This window comes from Monodon monoceros, unplaced genomic scaffold (genome assembly GCF_005190385.1).
Source record: "Monodon monoceros isolate NGI ecotype Baffin Bay Population unplaced genomic scaffold, NGI_Narwhal_1 Super_Scaffold_12, whole genome shotgun sequence".
NCBI classification, from domain to species: domain Eukaryota; kingdom Metazoa; phylum Chordata; class Mammalia; order Artiodactyla; family Monodontidae; genus Monodon; species Monodon monoceros.
The window spans coordinates 71,156,175-71,178,799 of NW_021703768.1; the positions used below are offsets into that span (position 1 = coordinate 71,156,175).

General features: G+C 40.0%; 1 protein-coding gene across 30 annotated transcripts in view; it reads right to left on the reverse strand.

The window, feature by feature from the left end:
- Nucleotides 1-22,625, reverse strand: part of MEF2C (myocyte enhancer factor 2C) — a 155,228-nt gene that overhangs the window by 26,643 nt on the left and 105,960 nt on the right. For 23 of the 30 annotated variants that reach the window (XM_029217832.1, XM_029217807.1, XM_029217831.1 and 20 more), the window contains 3 exons: nt 16,725-16,868; nt 6,409-6,595; nt 3,901-3,948 (listed from right to left, as the gene is read on the reverse strand). In XM_029217832.1, the coding sequence (XP_029073665.1) occupies nt 3,901-3,948; nt 6,409-6,595; nt 16,725-16,868 (379 nt within the window). Of the gene's footprint in view, nt 1-3,900; nt 3,949-6,408; nt 6,596-16,527; nt 16,666-16,724; nt 16,869-22,625 lie in introns of all 30 variants that reach the window. The other 7 variants (XM_029217829.1, XM_029217836.1, XM_029217830.1 and 4 more) reach the window with 2 other exon arrangements.

Consider the following 22,625-nt stretch of genomic DNA (forward strand, 5'->3'; position numbering starts at 1 on the left):
AAATTACATTATTTCTTTGAAGTGTTCTTTCTTTTTTTTCACATAAACAGTATTACAAATTTATGTCTAGAAGATCAACTTTTCCTTTATTCAGCTAACAAAAATTTACTGAATATCTGCCATGTCCTCTCACTTATTTCTTGAGCTGGGAAAACAAACTGAATAGGACACAGTTTGCCCCTAGAGGGATGAATGTCCAGGAGAGAGATGTGTGCCTAGATATTGCAATTACAATGCAAGGAAATAAATAACGTAGGCACAGGCTGCCAAGAGAGAATCAAGGAGAGGTGCATAATTCCTTTTGGAAGAGTGAGGAAAGGATTTCCTGAATGGTTGAACTGAATTCTGAGGGATGACAAACAGTGCTCAGCAGCATGAAGCAGGAGAGTTCTAGGAATGCATACACAAAGGCAAGAAGCCTTGACACTGTTTGGAAAGTGGCAGCACAATGCAGTTAAGAGCATGGACTCTGGAGACAGACTGCCTGGGTTCCACCTTGGGCCATTGATTAACCTCTCTGTGTGTCAGTTCCCCCAACTATAGAAAGGGCATTAATATGAATACATACATTAAAGGTATACTTTAATGCAAAAAGATGAGTTAATTTTTGTAAGTCACATAGTAAGAGCAATTTAAATGTTTGCCATTATTAGAGTTGGAGTGCAGGGTTTTTGATGGCAGTGGAAGAAGGTAAGAAGGTTGAAGACTGGAGAGTAGGGATGGGCCAGAGATAAGAGGCTCATGGTTAATTCTGAAAGAGCTGGGAAACCATGGCTGGATTTTGAGTAGCTGAACGATGACCTACAATTAGTTTAAGGTTTTGATAAAGACTAATGAGTCACGAGGAGACTGGAGTGGGATGCCGTGTGAAGCTGGGAGATGAATTAGGGATCTCTGGAAATAGTTCTGGAGTGTTGCTATAACCCTGAACCAGGGCAGTGGGATAGTAATGGAGAGAAAGGATTAGCTTTAGGAAATACCTTCGAGGCAAAGTTGGTAACATTTGATGACTCACTGGATGGTGGCATGAGGGAGAGGTGCAGTGCAGGGAGTGGATGGGAAAGATGCTATACCTTATGATTGAGCTGAGAGCGCTTTGGTCTCTTGGTATTTATAAGAAAACAATAAATGCCAAATTTATTTCCTTCCGAGGACTTCCCTGGTGGCACAGTGGTTAAGAATCTGCCTGCCAATGCAGGGGACATGGGTTCGATCCCTGGTCCGGGAAGATTCCACATGCCACGGGGCAACTAACCTGTGTACCACAACTACTGAGCCTGCACTCTAGAGTCCGAGAGCCACAACTACTGAGCCCTCGTGCCACAACTACTGAAGCCCACGTGCCTAGAGCCCGTGCTCTGCAACAAGAGAAGCCACCGCAGTGAGAAGCACGTACAATGCAACGAAGAGAAGCCCCCGCTCGCTGAAACTAGAGAAAGCCTGTGTGCAGCAACGAAGACCCAACACAGCCAAAAATAAATAAAATAAATTTATTAAAAAAATGTATTTCCTTCCCTCATGAGACTATACCCTTTTTACAAGTTGAGATGACTAGATTTTGAAAAAAAATTATAGGCGAAAAAATATTTAACTTAATTGCAGAGTCTTGCCACTTGACCTCAGAGTTTCTAACTTTATCTGAGACTTTGAATTTCAATGACAATATTCAAAATTTGGAAGATATCTTCTGGCCATTTTGCTTTAGTTTTCTTTTCTGAAAATGTAGAGACATTCTGGCTGGCCTTCTTTCCCTCGGTATTATGTGATTGTCTGACATCAGCACCGATATATTCATCTCTGACACATGATACTGGCTGGCATGAGAAAGAAGGGGCAGACGGCTGAGTCTGTGAGCAGGACATAGCAGCTAAGCCCAAGACTCAGTGGCATGTGCGACAGGTGTTCTGTGGAACCAGGGTTAGAAAGGGCTTCTTCCTCTATTTTTAAAAAGTGGGGAAGTAACTCTTTCATAACTATACAGAAATTGTGACAATTATATGCTCATGGCTACAAGATACAATTATCAAAATACAAGGTTTATTATCATCAAGTTGGAGCAACTGAGTGCTTCTTTTATTCCCTTCCATTTTTGAAGTAGAAGATTCTTGTGCTACAGCAGAGGTCCTGAAGCAGGGGGATGAATTTGCTAAGCCTGTAAGATTTTTTTTTTAGTTCAGTGACGCTATAGCCTATATGTGGCTAACTTGTATGCTTACAAGATTGAGTGTCTTCTTTGTCCCCGGAGGGCCATTTACCTTAGTGGACTGTCAGGGAATTGACAATGACAGCATAATTGAACAACAACACTTATTTTCAACATAGAATTCTAAAGCATTCTAGCTATTAAGCAGTAACAAGAGGCCATGTTCATCAAAGATGAGTGACCCATCCCCTCAACCCCATGCGTTTTTGTTTTTTTTTTTTACTACTTCTAATAACTTTCATCACCACTACTGGCTGTTCCCACATGAGCAAGCAAACTGATGCATTGAGATACTGGATAAAATACCATAACATCGAAACCATTTTTCTTATTTATCTTTTTCTTGGTCTTTGAGACAATCCAGTTTTCAGCCCCCATCACGCTCTCTAGCCAGTGTTTGACAGAGACTTGAATCCAAGCTACAATGGTCTAGCTTTGATCTGGTTCTGTAACTTTCGGACTACAAACCATACAGTATTTTTTGAGGGAAAAAAAATGAGCACTTTGCTTCAATGTCCAGCAAAATAGTATATTCAGTCTACTCATTAATTTGAATCTACCTAATTTTTTTTTTTTTTTTTTTTTTGCGGTACACGGGACTCTCACTGTTGTGGCCGCTCCCGTTGTGGAGCACAGGCTCCGGACGCGCAGGCTCAGCGGCCGTGGCTCACGGGCCGAGCCGCTCCGCAGCACGTGGGATCCTCCCGGACCGGGGCACGAACCCGTGTCCCCTGAATCAGCAGGCGGACTCTCAACCACTGCGCCACCAGGGAAGCCCTATATGCCAATTTGTTAATCTTCTTTCTTATAATTAGCAGGCTATTATAGTTGAACCCGGCAAAATATTTTAATTAGGCTGTCCATAGTTTCAATAAACTTGAATTTTTTTGACATTTCAAACATAACCTTATGTTATCATGCCTGCCTCCTACTATTTTAAATGTAGAGCATGTTCCCGCTGCAGAAATTACCATGGTTACTTGTTGCGCCAATAGTGAACTGCAGTTAGCATCAGAAAGTATTGTCCTGTCTTACCGCTGCGTTGAAAATGACATCAATGTCTCAATAATCACAATTATATGAATTAATATGGAACCCTGGAGAAGTGTGACCAGGAGACAATTGGCCATAATGGAAGAAGTTCTTAAGAGCTGAACTATATTTAAGGGGCTTTTTCGCAGGGTCCACTGTGTTCATATTCTCTAAGAACTCATTTTAATGCCAAATGTGGTTTTATTTTATTAACAGTATTGTGGAAGGGTTATAATCTCACTCCTTCCTTTTCTTTATGTATTCTCCTTTTGAAGTGTACAGAAGTTTGGTACTTTGTGTAGAAAGTGATTCACATTTAACGTGAAATGATTAACAAAGAACACGATCAGCAAGGCTTGTTAAAGGTACTTTTGTGGCTACAGATGGTACCTAGGATTAAATTGATTTGATCAGAACCCCCAATTCTGATTATGTTGACTAGCTGAAGTTTTATTAAGGAAAGGTCTAGTTAATAAATAGTCTTCTGAGTTACTATCCAACCACTCCTGCTTCATAAAAGTGCTTTAGAAATTCTTGGGGCCATTTTCCCATGCCTCTCACTGATCTCTCAACTTGACTTTGTTCAAAAGACTTACTTCTGCAAATCACCAAGTAAAGGAACCCTAAACAATGAAACGTACTCTAGTACTGAAGTCTCCACTCACCTGCACTGGTGCCTGCACCGGATGTGAGGTCTCCACCCATCAGACCACCTATGGATGAAAGAGGAAGATCAAAAGGAGAAAGGCTAAAAGGCCCACAGAGCAACACACTTTACCTTTAGCAACCCTAGCATTTGGTCCTCACCCAAGAGTCCTAAATTTGTCAAGTACTACCTAGGTCAGATGGCTGATATTCGTTTCACTATGACATGCTGTGCTCAAACATTAAAAATACAATCACTGACTGACATTTTGCAGAATCTTTCTTTCTAAGAAAGATTACATTTAAAAAGCTAGCCTTTAGGACTTCCTGGTGGCGCAGTGGTTAAGAATCTGCCTGCCAATGCAGGGGACACGGGTTCGAGCCCTGGTCCAGGAAGATCCCACATGCTGTGGAGCAACTAAGCCCGTGCGCCACAACTACTGAGCCTGTGCTCTGGAGCCCGCAAGCCACAACTACTGAGCCCACGTATCACAACTACTGAAACCTGTGCGCCTAGAGCCCGTGCTCCGCAGCAAGAGAAGCCACTGCAATGAGAAGCCCACACACCTCAACGAGGAGAAGCCCCCGCTCACCGCAACTAGAGAGAGCCCACACACAGCAACGAAGACCCAACACAGCCAAAAATAAATTTAAAAAAATAAATGAATAAATTAAAAAAAAATCCAGTCTTTGAATGGTCTCTAAATTTTTATCATATTTCCAAGTCTAGTTTTCCCTAAGGTGATATTTTCTAGAGAGTGAAGGAAAAGAGTAAGGTTTACTCTATGCTCAAATAACCATATATTTGATGTTTAATTCTTTGTAAGTGTATTTTATACAATTAATTCTGTGCAATGCTAATTGTCTAGAACTGTGGTCATTTCATGAATCTTCTAACAGTGAATGATCTCATTTACTATCTGGATTTTACTTACTAACACAATAAAACAGGTTTTACTGACTACAAATTTAGAAACATATGTTTATTCACTGTTAGCTTAAGAAAGTAGGTTAAAATTTGGCAGTGTTTATTTATGAGAGTTGGGATGTTTCAAAAAGATACTGAATATAATAATTATTTTTACTTTTTAAGGAACAAAATTTAGCCAAAAGAACAGAATATCAGCTAGGTTATTCTCTAATTGCTATAATTATTATTTGGTTCTGGGTTTGGAATTAGAAGAAACTGTTCATTACATTTTAGGAAAATGTTTATTATTTCCAATCAAATAAATATTTTGGAAATAAACGAGAATTTTAAAAACAAATGAGCATGAGTTCATCAAATAGAAGATTCAATAGCATTTGAGTATGATCTGAAAGGAATACATATTGTTATTGAAAATGCTTATGAAAAATTTCAGCATATTCAGAAGTAGAAAGAATAGCATAAGGTGTTTATACACATCTCTCAGATTCAAGATTTATCGTTTTTTTTAATGTGGCTGATTTTGATTGTATTCTCCACATGAAGTTTCTGTACTAAAAAAGTAACACAGGTTTAATTCTAATTAGAAGGCAGATAGTCAAATCTTCTAAAGGAAAAATTCTGTGAATAAATCGTTTTTAATAAAAAGTGTGTCTAAGACATTAAAACTTTCCTATTAAGTGCTTTTAAAGAAATAAAATGTAAATATATAATGTGATTTAGAAATACAATGACTTTTTGGTGCTTATTTTAGAAATATGAAGGAATTGTTTAGTTATATTCAACTCACATTTATTTAGTTCTTATGGTGAGTCTGACAAATCAAGAGGACATTCTTCCCTTCAAGGTTCTGTAAGTTCAGTGGGGAAATGGACACATACTCAATACAGTACATCATATTGTGTATCGTTTGATCTGAGGACTAAAAATGGTCGAATTTTTCCTGAGCGATGATTTTTCTCTGGGACACTGTGAATTGTATAACGGTAAGCGTCTCCTAGAAGTGTAGACACACAGTTGTGGCAGGTGTGTACGTCCTTGTGATGTGCTCTTAACTACTGACTTAGTTTTGTTTTTAATTCACTGTTCTTATAAATTATGCTATCCTATCACATTTCTTTCTGTGCCTTAAATCCTTTTGTGCTATGTTACTGTATAAATAAATATCGACCAAAATAATAAATAACTGAGATAAATGCTATCAGAGGACACAGGGGAAGGTTTCACAGAAGAGGTGATATCTGGCTAGGAGGAAGAGGGAAAAGGGCGTTTTAGGCAGGAGAAGAGGAGAAGCAAAAGCATGGAGACAGGATATCTGATGTTCTGTTTGAGAAACTATGTGGTTAAAATATAGCCAAATGAGGAGACTGGTGACAGACAGGCTCAACGGATAAACTGCAGATTATGAAACATTTTGAAAGATATTCTGAGTTAGGTTTTATCATGTGGAAGACCTAGCTGGGGATGGTTATTAAGCAATGAAGGGACATAAGACATGGAAAACTGGAAAACGCGACATCTTGTAGGTAAAATAGCCTTTTTTTGCCAAGGGTGGCTCCTTCCAATGGTATGTTACCATTGCGTTCTTATGAGAACATACCTGTGTTACCCGCACTCGGTGGTCGATGTGTTACACCAGGAGACATACTATTCCTCTGCAGAGAAGGGTGGGCCAGTGGCAAAAGGTTGGGGTTCCCCAGTGAGCTGACGGGGTTGCTGTATACCAAACTGTTGTGGCTGGACACTGGGATGGAGACTGGCATCTCAAAGTTGGGAGGTGGAACAGCCTGTAGGAGCAGGAAAAAAACCCACGGGTAAACGAAACGAACAGAAACAGAGCCCTCCAAGTACAGACAGCTTTTACTTTTCTAAGAAAAATTTCAAATTCCAAACTGCTTGGTGTCTAGAAGACCATTAAGAAGAGGTCTCAGGATGTGCGGATCCTAAATTGATTTCTTTAATGTGCTTAGAATGCCTTCTTTGCAACTATTAGAAAACGTTTCACTTTTGTTTCAAACAAAGCCCCATTTCATTAGACTCCGTTGTCTTTGAATTCCGGTCTATTAAGTAGTGATTGTTCATCTGTGGTATCTGAATCTGGTGCCAGAAATGACTGCAAGATCAAAGGTATATGATTGTGAAGACTTCACAGAGAAAAAGGATTAAAATGCAAACTGGAGCCTTTGGTTTAATTGCTTATTGAAGCATATTTATGCAGAAGTTTAATGATATAAAATCATCTCCAGGCGTGTGAATAGCATATATACTTTAATTATTATTTTTAAAAGTCTGTCTTTTGAAAGTTAACTCTAAAGATAATAGACATTTTAAGATATAGGATTCAACAGAGCATGTATCATTCAATAATTCATATTTTAACCTGATAGTTCAGAATGTATGTTACACTTCACATTTTGGGATATACTGACACTGAAAAATGGCAAGACCTATATCTTCAATGAGAGAGCTGCAAGCATTTAGTGAACTGAGGCTTTGTGGATGTCTAGTTAGAGTAATTCAAGTCCCAATCATTGATTTTTTGGTATTATTTTGGCAATTTAATCCAAACATGCTTATTTTTCTGCTTGCATTAGCTAGATAATCATAGTTGTAATTCCCTCCCTCTTTTTCTTAGTTTTTAACATTATAAATGAAAATACTGTTTCCATATATTGCCAGAGGACTCATGATGTCAGAGCATACAGCATTCTTAATATAAAATGGATATAGGTATGTGTATGTGTGTGAATCTAATATGTATACTAGGGTTTATATAGAACATTCCCTCAGGGAGTCTCTAATAAGCCACTGTACAAATTTAAATACATAAGTGCATATGGCTCAAAGTTTTCTTGTTTTACTATTTTTTTCTGTAATCCTAACATCAAGTTTTGTTTTGTTTTGTTTTTCCTGGTTCATTGGCTGGCCTGCATCATACGTTGTGCTCTGCAATAGTCCTTTGTTTATCCTGGTGATAATTACAATACTGTCCTCTTTCTATGCTTCTGCTCCCTTTTTCTTTATTTTTCCTATTTGTCTTTTCTTCCCTGATCTGGACATGGCGATACTGACAAGAACAAACGTGTCATAACTCTTTTCTTTTACATGTCTTTGATTCTTCATTTTTTAGAGGGAAATAAAAATGTTCAAGTGTTATGTTAACATAGTCATTTTTTTTATTAGGCTTTATCTGTTGTAAACAGGGTAACAAAAACAACTTTGGATAAACACCATGATATAATCGAACATGAATGTTTGATAAGACATCAAAGAATGAATATATCCAATTCCCAGAGTCTTTAAACAACAAAAAAATTAGTGTATGCTGTAAAATAAATGTCTATACAGTCAATAAAATATTGCATTCCTTTATTAAAAGGCCCAATAAGAATTACTCTAGGGCTTCCCTGGTGGCTCAGTGGTTGAGAGCCCGCCTGCCGATGCAGGGGACACGGGTTCGTGCCCTGGTCCGGGAAGATCCCACATGCCGCAAAGCGGCTGGGCCCGTGAGCCATGGCCGCTGAGCCTGCGCGTCCAGAGCCTGTGCTCTGCAACGGGAGAGGCCACACAGTGAGAGGCCCACGTACCGCAAAAAAAAAAAAAAAAAAAAAGAATTACTCTAGCACACCTAAGAAAACGAAGTAGCCTTCTAGGTTTTCACCATTTGCCCCTCCACCCTCTTCACTGCTCTGGGTCCAGAAGGCTGATGCTCCAGACTGTATCCACCAGATTCCCCTGGCCCTCTGGCTTTGGCTGGGCCAGTGGAGGCACCGTCAGAGGTACAGAGAGTAGGAGGAGAGAGGTCAGGGTATTCTTGTACTGTAGCATCCCTCTTGCTGGGCCACAGGATGGCAGAGGCTGCATTCCCCTCGTGAAGGTCACGCCCCTTTTGGGGCCTCTCTCCTACAGACATAGACCTAACTGTGCTCCGGTAACTTCTTCCTCCTCTTGCACCTTCAGACCTAGATGTGGTAATAGCGTCTAGGTTGTAAGCCTTAATGTACTTCACTATTTCTCGAGTTTCCCTGATCTCTACCCATCTGTAAATAGTCCCTTTATTAAACTCTCTTCAATTACCCTTTTGAGTTTGCCATCTGTTTCCCACTGGAGCCATAATAGTAACTCTCCAGATCTAGAATAGTGGTACTCTATACAGGTGAACTATCTCCTTAGGGAGCATTTTGGAAATCTGTGGGTGTCACAATGATTGGGGGGCATGGCTGGTATTTTCCTGGTGGGTAGGTATGCTGTATATTCTATTACACGTGGGACAGTTCTACACAACAAAGAATTGTCTCTTACCCCATCCAACTTTCAAATGTCCCACTGGACATTCATGTGGGTGAAAAACCTATTTAATAATGCTCTGAGTCAGAACTAACTTTGTTCTGCAGACACAAGGTATTTTTAATACACTGAAATGCAGATTTTATTAAACACTGAAATTCCCAGAAATGCAATTACTGTGTACAGTGAGGGAATGTTTCACTTTGTTTGGTATGGAACTTTATTAAAAATTATTCACTACTTTGGAAAATCATGTCACCCATGACAATGCTGCTCTTGTGACTTTTGTTGTAAATACAGCACACTGCTTTCTCTTAACTCACTCCATTAAAAAATTTTCCTCACCACTTCACTGAAAATGCTCATGTCATAGTCGTGAATAACCTTCAGGTTGCTAAATCCAATGGTAACTTCTCAGTCCTCAACTGGGACACAGATGGTCACTCCTTGATAAACTTCCACCCTTTCCATGGCCCTGAACTTTCCCTCCTATCTTTTTTTTTTTTATTTTTGCGGTACGCGGGCCTCTCACTGTTGTGGCCTCTCCCGTTGCGGAGCACAGTCTCCGGACGCGCAGGCTCAGCGGCCGTGGCTCACGGGCCCAGCCGCTCCGCGGCATGTGGGATCCTCCCAGACCGGGGCACGAACCTGTGTCCCCTGCATCGGCAGGTGGATCCTCAACCACTGAGCCACCAGGGAAGCCCTCCCTCTATCTTGATAGCTGCTCCTTCTCAGTCTTCGCTGCCGGTTCTTCCTCTTCTCCCTGCTCTCTGAATGTAAGAGTACCACAGCCCTTTTTCTATCTCTAGCTCAGATCTCTCTCCTGATTCCAGCCTTGCATATCCAGCTATACCCTCAATATTTCTACTTAAATGTCTGATAGACATCTCAAAACTAGCTCCAGTGTAACTCTCCCCATCTCCAGCTGATGACAGCTCAATGCTTTTGTTTGCACACAATAAAATCCTTGGAGTCATCCCAGAATCTTCTCTTTCTCCCACTCCCCACATCCAGTCTACCAGGAAATCCTACTGGCTTAACTTCCATATAGTCTCCAACCACCTCTCACCTTCTAATGGCTGGTTCTAGCACCATCATCTCTTGCCTTAATCACTGCAGTCACTTCCTAATAGTCACCCACTTCTATCCTTGCCCTCCCTTCTATTTTCAACTTTGCAAACAGACCCCTTAAAAGCTTAAATCAGATGATGGCACTTCTCTATTCTAAACCCTGTGAGAGATCCCATCTTAGTTGGAGTAAAGCCCAACTTCTTCCAATGTTCCACAAGGCCCTATAAATTCCAGTTTTTGCCAGGCTCCATTACTGATTTCCTATCATCCTCTTCCTCCCTGCCTGCCTCATTCCTGTCTCATTTCTCTGGCTAACTCCCACCACTTCCTTCCTTCAAAATCTGGTCTTTTCCATAAAGAACAGACTCGTGGTTGCCGGGGGGTGGGGGCTGGGGGGCGGTGGGGCTGTGGGGAGTGGAGGGAGTGGTGGGAGGGAAGGATTGGGAGTTTGGGATTAGCAGATGCAAACTATTACGTACAGGATGTTTAAACAACGTGGTCCTACTGTATAACATAGGGGACTATACTCAATATCCTGTGATAAACCATAATGGAAAAGAATATGAAAAAGAATGTAGGTATAACTGAATCACTTTGCTGTACAGCAGAAATTAATACAACATTGTAAATCAACTATACTTGAATAAATTTTAAAAACATCTGTTCTTTACAAGGAAGCCCACCCTGACTACTCTACTTAATCCTGCCCCTGCTCCCCGCATCTCCTGATCTCTTTCCCTCTCTCTTCTTTCCCTATTTTTACAAGATCAATTAAGGTGTTGGTCAAATAACGTTCCCTTTCATCAAGGTGCTAAAGGTCTTTTGCTATGAAGTAATACATACCCTAGTCTACTTCTTATTATAGTAATTGAATATTTTTATTCAAAGAAGAATGTTTAGGAAGATACTATATTAATATAAAAAAGTACAAGCTTACAACTTACTGTATATTATTTTCTGAGCAGACACTATACTATAATTTACATACATGATAAGACTCAACCATTTCAACATCCCTTCACTATAAATATAATCCTTCCTTTTTAAATTGGTGAGATTAAGTAAGTGGCCCAAGGTCATCTAACTAGTGATGAGCCTATTGGTTTTGGTACTAAATCACCATGCAACACAGTATATGTTTTTGGATAGAAATAAAATATTTCAGTCAGAAATTATACTGTGAAGTGAGTATGGGCTGCATATTAGTAGCTTATTATTTATGAACCACAAACATAATGAATTAATTGGATTCTCACGGAACGTGGCTGAACGTCCACGGTGGGGTGCATGCTTATGCCCACTGATGCCAGGGTGTGACGGAGGGCTTGGGGAAAAATACACCCTAAAGACTCCTATCATTCATATTTACTCAGATTTGGTATTTTAAAGCTTTCTTTTGGTTACAAATGTTTTAATGCGTATTCACTATTACTACTTATAAATGTTTACCTGGGAACCTAAGGATCTGCTGTAAAACTACTTCTCCCCTGAATATTCTACAGAATATCGATTGTGTCTCAGTAGAGAGCAAAGCCAATACCTCCCTCCTCCCCCATGCTTATGTCCACATCCAAAATAAACAGGATGATTAATAATCATTTAATAAATTCTGAACCACTCTACTAACCCATTTAGTGAAAGTCTCTCTACTCCTTTCTTCCTCTGACCATCATCCCCAAGAGTTACTCAGTTTCCAGAATTCTGGACTGTAAACAATTTGATGAGAGTTATTATAAAACTCTCTTGTGATTGGCTAAACAGAAGTCAGATATAATTCTGATATCAGAGCATACTTCAAAAATTCACAATTCATAAAATACGGTAACATCTGTTGCATTCTATCTTTTGCTTTGTTTCCTTATCTGTATCAGGAACTGGCTAAATAATTTAAAAATCAAATTATAAGCTTAAATACGACCATAGTACGGTGTTTCAGGGAATGAGGAAGAACATCAGCCTTTGTATCAGGAATCTCAGCTGCAGTCCAGGTGGTGTAATAAGGAGCAACTTAAGCAGGCAAGTCACTTACTCTCCCTCGAACTTACGTGGGACCTGAAGTGGCCGCATCCACAAAGGAGACCAACCAGCTCTAGATGCTTTAGGAAATGCCAAGGCTATAATAATGTACCCATGCCTATTAGAAATTGGCAGTTTTCTTTTTCTTCTTGACTTTTCAAAATTAAGGAACTTAAAAGCACCTAAATTTTTAAAATTTTTGTCTAAAAAGTGAAAGCCAAAAAGTCATTAAAAACTCCAAACTTGCAAAGATTTCAGGGCCAGGCTTCAAATTTTAGAACCCTCAAGATAGGAAGGAAGAAGGAATTTGGGGTGATTAAAATGCTATAGGTAGGACTGGCTGTATAATTTGCAGGGCTCAGGGCAAAATGAAAATGTGGGGCGCTTGTTAAAAAATTACTAAGAATTTCAAGATGGTGACAGCAGAGGATTTAACCAAGTGTGGCCCTAGGATAGCAGGGCCCTGCGTAACTGCACAGGTCACACACCCATGACACTGGCACTGGCTTTTTCATATAGGCATGAAAGCTAAACAGCTTCTAGTTTCTATCCCTGAACAAATTGATCATGGTTGCCAAAGTGAGTCATCGTGGTCAAGAAAGGTATCAACTCTTATCCAAACCCCATGATTTTCCCAAACTTACCACAAGGAAAAGTCCAATAAAATATTTTTAATAAAATATTTTTACTTAATAGGCCCTCTTTCATTCAATGTGAATGACTGAACTGAATCCCTTTTTTGGGCCACTACTGACACCCTAAACTTTTTTTTTTTTTTTGCGGTACGCGGGCCTCTTGCTGTTGTGGCCTCTCCCGTCACGGAGCACAGGCTCAGCGGCCATGGCTCACGGGCCCAGCCGCTCCGCGGCATGTGGGATCCTCCCGGACTGGGGCATGAACCCGCGTCCCCTGCATCGGCAGGCGGACCCCCAACCACTGCGCCACCAGGGAAGCCCACCCTTAACTTTCTTTTTTTTTTGCGTACTTTTTTTTTTTTTTTTTTTGCAGTACGCGGGTCTCTCACCGTTGCAGAGCACAGGCTCCGGACGTGTAGGCTCAGCGGCCACAGCTCACAGGCCCAGCCGCTCCACGGCATGTGGGATCTTCCCGGACCGGGGCATGAACCTGCGTCCCCTGCATCGGCAGGCGGACTCTCAACCACTGCGCCACCAGGGAAGCCCCCACCCTTAACTTTTGATCAACCATTACCAGGCTGCTGAGAACTAGCAGAGAAAAGAAGCGCACAATGCTGATGACTAGTGACTACCGTGTGCTGGTATCCAAATCCCCTCCAGGCTGCCCCACGACTCTGGCCTGTGCTCACTACCCCCTCCATCCCCAGTTCCTCACAATATCTACACCCACGTCACTCTCTCCCAAGCCCCTGCTCCCCCATCTCATTAGCTATAGAAGCTGAATTCAGTATAAAAACAGAGGTCATTAGGTGGTCACCCCCTCGATTTCCCTCTCCCACCTACCACCCTGACTACATCTGCAAATCCTTCCCGTTCCCATCCCAGCCCCCTTCCCTTCCTTGAGAAGCTTTGCCATTTTATCTCCATTGCACCTACACGTCCCATCTTTTCCTTCCTTCAAGCGTTCCTCCTCTACATATAAATCATCTCAAGTGCTTTTCCTTTTAACGCTCTCCTTGATCCTAGTTACAGTATTATTTCTCTCTCTTCACAGCCCATTATTTGAAGAAAATGCATCTGTACTGTCTATTTCCACTTCCTCCTGGTCTCTCTCAACCAGTCCTGCATTTGCCCCTCCTTCCCTCAGCCCATTTCCTAATTCCTGGTTCCTCAAATGGAGCTGTTTTTTCTCACTGTGAAGCCCAGCATGAACCATGGCAAACCCCACATGAGGAAATGCTGGTCAACATGATTCCAAATCATCCATGAATTATTTCATGTAATTGAGGAATAAGGGCATAAATTAGATTATACTGACAGGTGACTGCAATATTAAATTTTTCTATTTTAAAAGGGAAACTCTTCAACCTGGGTCTTTGAAATAGAAAAACAGTCTTGTAATGTTTTTAAAGAGGTAGTGACACTCTCTCCATACAAAGGGCAGAGTGTCCTTGCCCTGCTGTAAATGTTTTAGCAGCTGTGGAAACTTTCAACAAAATTTACTTCCAGCAACTGAAAGCGATGTGCGAAAACTGGGCTTTTCATCGTGGAGACTGAAGCACTTACTGAAGAAACGACGACTTGGAGGCACAGTCTGGAGCTGTGTGGCTCCTTCTCACAGCTCTGCCTGTAAACTCTAATGTGGTTTTCCATCCCCTGCTGCACATCACTGCACCTCTTAAGAAATCATGTATCCTGATTTTGAACTCTTTACACGACAGGATGAAATATGGTGAAGGAATCCAGGTATGCATTACACCTCTTTCCCCCTAGAGCATGGGAGAAATGATCCAATGTGCAAACACAGGCGTTCTCCCAGAACTTTGGGGGTTAAAGCTCCACACACACATGGAGAGTGATTACCAGTCTTACATACACCACCCTTTTCCTCACTGTGCTGGGGATTCCTCCTGAGACACCTAACGTGCTTCACCTTAACATCTTACATTCACAGATCTGCCCAGCAGCTCTAAACTAGTATATTATATCGTGGGAGAAACTCAGGCCATCAGAACTAAAAATTGGCCCAAAGGAGCTGTTTCTTTCCTCCTTCTGGGCAAGATAGAATCCCAATAGACTTCATTTAAGAATTCTGGGTATAGGGCTTCCCTGATGGCGCAGTGGTTGGGGGTCCGCCTGCCGATGCAGGGGACGCCGGTTCATGCCCCGGTCTGGGAGGGTCCCGCATGCCGCGGAGCAGCTGGGCCCGTGGGCCGTGGCCGCCGGGACTGCGCGTCCGGAGCCTGTGCTCCGCGGCAGGAGAGGCCACGGCAGTGAGAGGCCCGCGTACCACAAAAAAAAAAAAAAAGAATTCTGGGTATAACAAGTATGTATTGCTGCATCTGATAGGAAATGTTTCATTTGACCAAGTGCTGTATGTAGTACTCGGTTTTATGAAAACCTTTAAGAATTCACAGCAGTTAGCTTTCCTTCATGATACAGTATATTAATAATTCTGATTCAATAAAAGATTTCCTGTTGACATTACTTCATTTAACAAATGAAGCAGACATATATTTATGAGGACATGAAGTTTAATATGCATACATTTTATAAATAAGTTTTAAAGTATTCAATTTAATCCAGTACAGGTTGATTGTACAGTACAATCCAGTACAGTATAGTTGTATAATCCAGTACAGTACAGTAAAGGTTGAATGTGTAAAGCATTAATTTATCTTGTGAGTGCCGTTGTGGATTTGGCCTGGAGCTTTTGTCCCCAGATATCTGCATTGAGGCCTGTTTTCACTGCAGTCTCTCTCAATCCTCAGGTTTAGGCTGTTTCCCTAACTTACAAAAAATGTACTTTTTTGAGAACGGGATTAATTATCTACTGAGGAGCTTGTATACAATGACAGTTGGGACACTAACAGAAAGTTACTCAGAAAGCATGTGAACCTCGAGTTGCATCACTTTATGTCACAAAATGAACATCACTTGACTGACGACAGAATAGAACAAAAGGTATGTACTCTCCCCCTCTACATATGGGCAAACAAAATAATACATGCAGAGTTATTTCTCTTAAATATCTGGCAAGGCATATGATTGATTGTTAGGAATTTTTTGACTTGGTTAAGACAAAATTTAGCCAAATGTTAAAGCGTGGAAAATGTTGGTATAGGCAAAGCGAATATTCTGACAAAGCTTTAAAATCACCCCATCACACAAACATGTTGAAATCTTACCATTAGGTTGTCATGCAGTCTGTTTCTCTGCAGCGAGCATTAGCTTTAACCCTTCAGTGCTGCTGCTGAGTTTCATATTTAGGGAGAGGGCTGAAGCTTCATTCAGGAATAAGCTTGTACTTGGGTGATGAGTGTCAGTTTACACGAGAGAACTGCAGTTTCACTCGTGTATCTTTACAGTCAATCCTCGCTCAGAAGGGGACTAGTGTTTGACGAGTGCCTGGTGATTTGTGCGGACTGTGTGTTTAAGAGATTACGTAAATTCAGTGTGTGTCACACAGATCTTTCTCTTCCTCCTGTGAACTTGCTACCTCCGAATGCACTTCTTGATGGCACATCTTTTAGATGACAAAATTTCAGCAACCCTTAGGGTTTGCTTTCTAAGTGACTGCCCTTGGGATGAGATGGCTATTTTCTGGGTTTGACTTTGCAGTGTTTCTTAGAGAAAGCCCTCACTGAAAGGGTTAAGGTATGTTACTGCAGCAGCTATCAGCAGACCAGCCATCTACCTTTGGTACTTACAGGAATTTTATGGCTCTTGATCATATTATCAAATTCTTCATTAATTTTTTTGTATTTTTCTTCAGTGCGTGGGGTGAGTGCATAAGAGGAGTCGGGATCGGGGCTTTCACAGCCTTTGTTTTCTTTCTTGTTCAAGGCCTGCCAGGTTCAGAGAAATATCAAGAGTAAAAAAAATGAAGGGTGTTTTGAGTACTTACACACAATCTTTGCCTGCTGATCATTAGATCAATATCTTCGTTAATTTTCCTGTACTTGTCCTCAGACTCAGGGCTGTGACCTACTGAATCGTCTGCATCAGGATCTGGGCTGTCACAGCCATTAAGGCCCTTCTTTCTCAACGTCTGAAATACATAATTTGGAAAGTTCAAACCTAGACAAAGGCTGTAAAAGACATTCAGGGGTGTCACAGACGTTCAAGCTTGCCAGTATTTTAGGTTATTACATGTGCTATATTACATTAGGGTAAAGAAAAACCGTAGAAAGACACCATGAGTCATTTCGACAGTGCACTCATTACTACTTAAAAAAAAAAAGTAAAGGGGAAATATTCCTTCTGCAACCAAATTCAATGAACAAAGATGGTATGAGGATTGAAGTTTCATGATCTGGAATTCATATGTGCTCCAAACATCTAGTGACAGATGATCACAGAATACAAATAAGGGGGCAAATTGCAACACTATTTTCCCACAGAAAAATTAGAAGTTAGGACATTACACAATGATTTCAGAAAATGTGATCATGACAAAAGCAGAAATAGTGGCAACAGATCCTTAGTTTGAGTTTAACATAATGGTTGGCACTAGAAGTGTCCTGCCACCCCTTTGGATGTGCACTTGACAGCAAAAGGTGGTAGGAGAACCCAGCTAACATTCTCACGAAGTACCCATTAAGAATGTTCAGACCCTGTGACCGTAAGGTGAATCACCCTTGTTTAGTCTGGTTAGACTTCTCTATGTGTGAAAACCTGTATTGAAATTGATAATACTGAGAAGTTGTCTGCCTAAACAGAGGCTGGAAAGAAAAGGCAACAGAGCTGAGCTTAGGGCTTCATTATCATGACCTGAGTAAGGAAGCCAAAGAACACTGCAGAGAGGTAACCAAGTCAGTAACTACTGAAGTAGCAAAAGTTCCTCCTGGCTGCAGCTGAGGAGGGTCACCCTGAGACTGCCTCCTGACACATGAAAGTGAAAAGTCAGTGCCTCTTCTCGAACCTCCTGTCTCCTGAATGTATGTCTTGGTCTAGTTTCAGCTGTCACAGAAGGATAAATACTCATGTATAACACTGTAACAGGAAAAGTATGAGTCAGGAGTTTGACTTTCTTTTTAAAATTGATGGTTGTCAACTTAGTTGGACACGATCCTATTTACAGAGATAGTTACGTTTTTAGAAATTATAAAACTTCTGATTAATCAATCACACAGCTTGCCATGTGAACTTTTAATAGACTAGCAACATTTCTGAATTTTCCTGGTACTACCAAATCGTTTATAAAGAGCTGTGTACCTAAGCGTCTCTTATCAATGGAAAGTTCAGCAGAGCTCATCTTTATTAAAGACCGAAATCACGTACAAATAAAGCAAGAGCTGTGACATCAAGCTAAGAACTCAAAGCTGAGATAACACTCCATTTTTAATTCACGCAATTGGGGAAAACAAATAAAACGGCATGAGTTAAAAAGGGGGTGTCAGTCTTAAAAATTTAAACTCCTTGGCTCTTATTGATGTGTAACAAATGTAACATTTTAAAAATTCGTTTCTGAGGCACTAAAGATTTTCAGTTCAAATCAAACTGAGACCATTTTGAATACGTCTATGATACACTGTGGCTCTGTAAATATTTATTAATGTTACAGTGATATAACAAATAAACATATGGTTACAGCTTATTATGTGGTACAATGTTTGAATATTAAAATGAATATTTTGACACACGGCGATAAAATATACATTTACAATCTTGGGGAATTTATAACTGGTGGGGCCACCTGGCCCCCTATCATGGATCTACAGCTATCATTTTTCACCCAGAATAAGTACTCCTAGAGGGTTCCTACAATAATACTATGGAGGATGTAACAATACGTTAGAATAATAATTTTATTTGCTAACTTAATTTCCTATATTTTAAACTCTTTTGTTAGCATTATCTCAATCACAAAAGCATTCTTCCGGGTGATGACTATTTGTATTATGATGTGGTTCTGCTTTGATCTCCACATATCCTTGAGCTTTTAAGAATAATTTCTGAGTGTCTTGCATCATACTCCACGAATTCTTCATAAAAATTCACTTATGCAGAAAAAAATATGTAAGATCAAGAACATATTATCTGATATTTTTTCAGAATTTATCTACTGATATTTCTCTAGGGCATGTTAAGAATATTCTTATATAAACCCCTCATTTAAGGTCTTATCTGGTATAACATTAATTTACAGTCTTATCTAGACAGTAGATTTTTCAATGTGCACCCGAATCTTTTATCCAATAAATCTTCTTGTGAAAACTATAGTTGTTTTGATGTGCAGATTTTTGACAACAGAACGCAAGGGTTAGGAGAGGTCTATCAACTGTCATTGCAATCCATCTGGCATGTACATGTGTGCTAAATATTCTTACAAAGCTTTCAGGGGTAGATATTGTGTGTGGTTTATAAAAATTCAAACATCAATTATACTTTATTGAAAGAGCTCCACAAATATTAACTCATTATCTCTCACAAATCTTCCATGAAGATTTCAGGAAACCTTATGCTGGGTCTCAGGCCAGCATGGCCCAGCACAACGGCCCAAGGCTCCCGCCTCCTGCCAGGCCACTGTGTGGTCACCTTGCCCCTGCCTAGGCTTTCCCACACTTGTGAAGTGCAAAGTGAGAGATGTGGAATAGACCTCTCCCACGCATATGTAACTACAGCAGTGGACTGAACAATGAAACAAATTAGGTAGAATTGAAAAAAAAATTAGGGTGTGGGAAAATTGTAAGTATAAAAATATGGCTAAAATGTTGATAGTTCTTAGATGTCAAGTTTTAGACCAAGTGGGAATGCTTGTTGTTCAATAAAACATTTCTCAGTTTATAGGTTAAAAAATGAATTAGATCGATAGCTCCTTTATACCTAAAGACTTATATAAACTATTACGTAAACAAAGCAAGTGGCATGAGGTCACAAAGGAAATCTCAGTGATGGGAATAAGAGGGAAACAGTGGCTCATTTTCTCCCAGTAAATTCTTCTCATATCTGACTACATCATCCTACAATGAATATCACCACTATTTAAGTAATGAAATATCTCTACCATTTAAAGGCACTTATAGTCTTATTTCAAGTTATATTATGTTATTTAAAGGAGGAGCATTTTGAGAAATACAAACACAAAACCCAAGAGCATACTGAGCTCTAAATTCCCATAATCACATAATCAGAACATTGAAAAAACTGTTCAAAAATATTACTCTCAGCTGAGAGCTTGTAGAACACATTTCTGCTAAGTACAGATTATTACAGTGGAATTATAAAGCTCTGAAAATGGAAGTAATGGCACAAACTTTACCATAGTTTGAATGTGGAACCGTAAGACTAATCTTATCTTTATTATATTAAAAATCTACAGCTGCTTAATTATGACAAAAGAATCAGTATTAGATTCAGCCAAGTCTGTCTTTATCACAGTAATAAATAGCTGATATTAACTAAAGGGATTACTAGATGGATAAATAAGCATTATTCCCTACGGCCTTTTTCTAGTAAAATCAAAATCTCTGTCACTGGCCTTTGAAAGATTCTCTGATCTTTTATAAATGTTACTGGTCAGGTAATGTAGGCACTTAAATCATTATTCTTTCACAGGGGCTAGAAGTCCTGGTTGTATATATTTTAAGCGTCTCTCAGCTGACTATGTTTTGAGAGATTTATTCTGTATGTCAAGATAAGGCAAGACATCTACTGAAACCACCAACTTCCCTTGCTTCATATCTAAAGAAACTCTTCCCTCAGAGAACTCTGTAAATCTGGAGTCAGCATTCCATGTGAGAGTGACACTTGTGGGGTAGATCATTGACTGCAGAGGCTTCTGGGATGTTTTCACAAGGCAGAGACTGTCATGCAGTGAGCTGAGAACAGCCTTTTCTGAGAGAAGTAATTAGATTGACAGAAGGTGACATACTCCAAACAATAAATGGGAAAAGGAGTGCAGACAGGTAATCCAAAAACCACGTGGAATCTCCCCTCCCAGACATGTGGACATATGGACACTGCATTATTACATTTGTTCATTGGGAAAACTTGAAATACATACAAACTGACAAAGATAGGTGACAGGTGCCTCAAAAATTCTAATGAAATACATGTAGGGAACAGATTCTATTTCATTACTAAAAGGAATATAAATGAAAAAGAATGCCACATGGAGCTCTCATATCTTGTCTTAGACATTATGTTATCAACTAGAAAATCCCTTCTGTATACAGTGGTTAAAACTGGCTTCCCCTTCCTAATTTATTTCTTGTTAGTAGAAAAGAAATATCTAGTTATTGGCCTTTTTCAATGTATGAAGACTATAATATTTTATGTTGATGCTATTTAAGTAAAATTTAGCTTCTTTCAGAGACCCACCATCACAGATTAAAAGCTTCCAATCATTCAATTTATTTCCATGTCTGCAGTCTTAGTTCTCAAGAATATATTATTTCCATCATCTTCCTTTTTCTGTGCCTCCCCATTTCACAGCAGAAATTTCAAATCCCCTTGTGAAAAAACCCAAAATACTCTTACTAATTTTTGTTAAAATTCAAATAATCACCCTTTCTTGCACAGCTAGCATTACCCTTCAAAGGGCTGATGTATCAAGAACACATGCAGGAACTGTTATTACAAGTTGAGTGAATGGCCTGTTCACACAAAAGCCAAGAAAAAAAAGACATCAACTTAGGAAAAATGGCTTCCTTTCTCTGATATTAAATCATTTTTGTGCTTGTCTATCACAGCTTTATGAAGATAAGTGTCTGCTCTTCACAAGCTGAATAATCTTTAGAAAGCAGTGAATCCACACAGGCACAGGAGGTGCAGTTGAAATGGAGACTGCCCTTCACTGAAGTTTCTAAGTGCATTTCACAAATACCCTCCCACCCTGGTACTGATACTCACAACACTGTTCCTTCCAGGCCCTTCAGTATCTGTGGAGTGGCTGCCACCCTAAGGACTGTGCTCAATGACTTACTTCATTTAAAACACATTCAGCAAATTATTACTGAGAACCTACTATATACCAGACACTGTTTTGTGTATCTGTAGAGAAGCAGGCAATACAAATTCAAACTAAAAGCTCTGACCTGACCTATAATATTGTATGTTTTTTGGTGATTTCTAGCACAGATTACTTAGGCTGGGGGAAGATCAGGTGCCAAGAAATTCCTCCACAAGTTTTCATAATCAAAACTGTAAGCATTGTCTATATTCTTTCCTTGTTCCATCGTTCTTCCTTGTTCTTAATATAGAAGTGAAAAGGCACATTAAAATACTGTGAATTTAGTAAATCAGTAGGTAGACTTTAATTAGACAAGCAAATCATAGCTAGCATAGAGTATGCAAAAATTAAATATTATCCTAAATTATCCATTTGTGGTGAAAATTTTCATAAGAAATCAAAAACATAAACCTTAACAACACTACCTTTCTTTGGTTATTAGTGCTCATTCTAACCAGATATTAACTCCTACTCGGGTAAAGCTGGGGAGAGCTGGAGAGTGTCACTGTTTCGTTTTTGTTCCTTTCCTCAAAAGACAATCTTCAAGTTGGACTTGAAATTTTTTTCACTGAATAATTTTTCATCTTTAAATACTGGAAATAAAAGACTGATTGAAGACTTGAAGACTTTTAATGTATAGACCTAAAGAAATATCCAGGGCTTCCCTGGTGGTGCAGTGGTTGAGAGTCCACCTGCCGATGCAGGGGACACGGGTTCGTGCCCCGGTCCGGGAAGATCCCACATGCCGCAGAGCGGCTGGGCCCATGAGCCATGGCCGCTGAGCCTGCGCGTCCAGAGCCTGTGCTCCGCAACGGGAGAGGCCACAACAGTGAGAGGCCCGCGTACCACAAG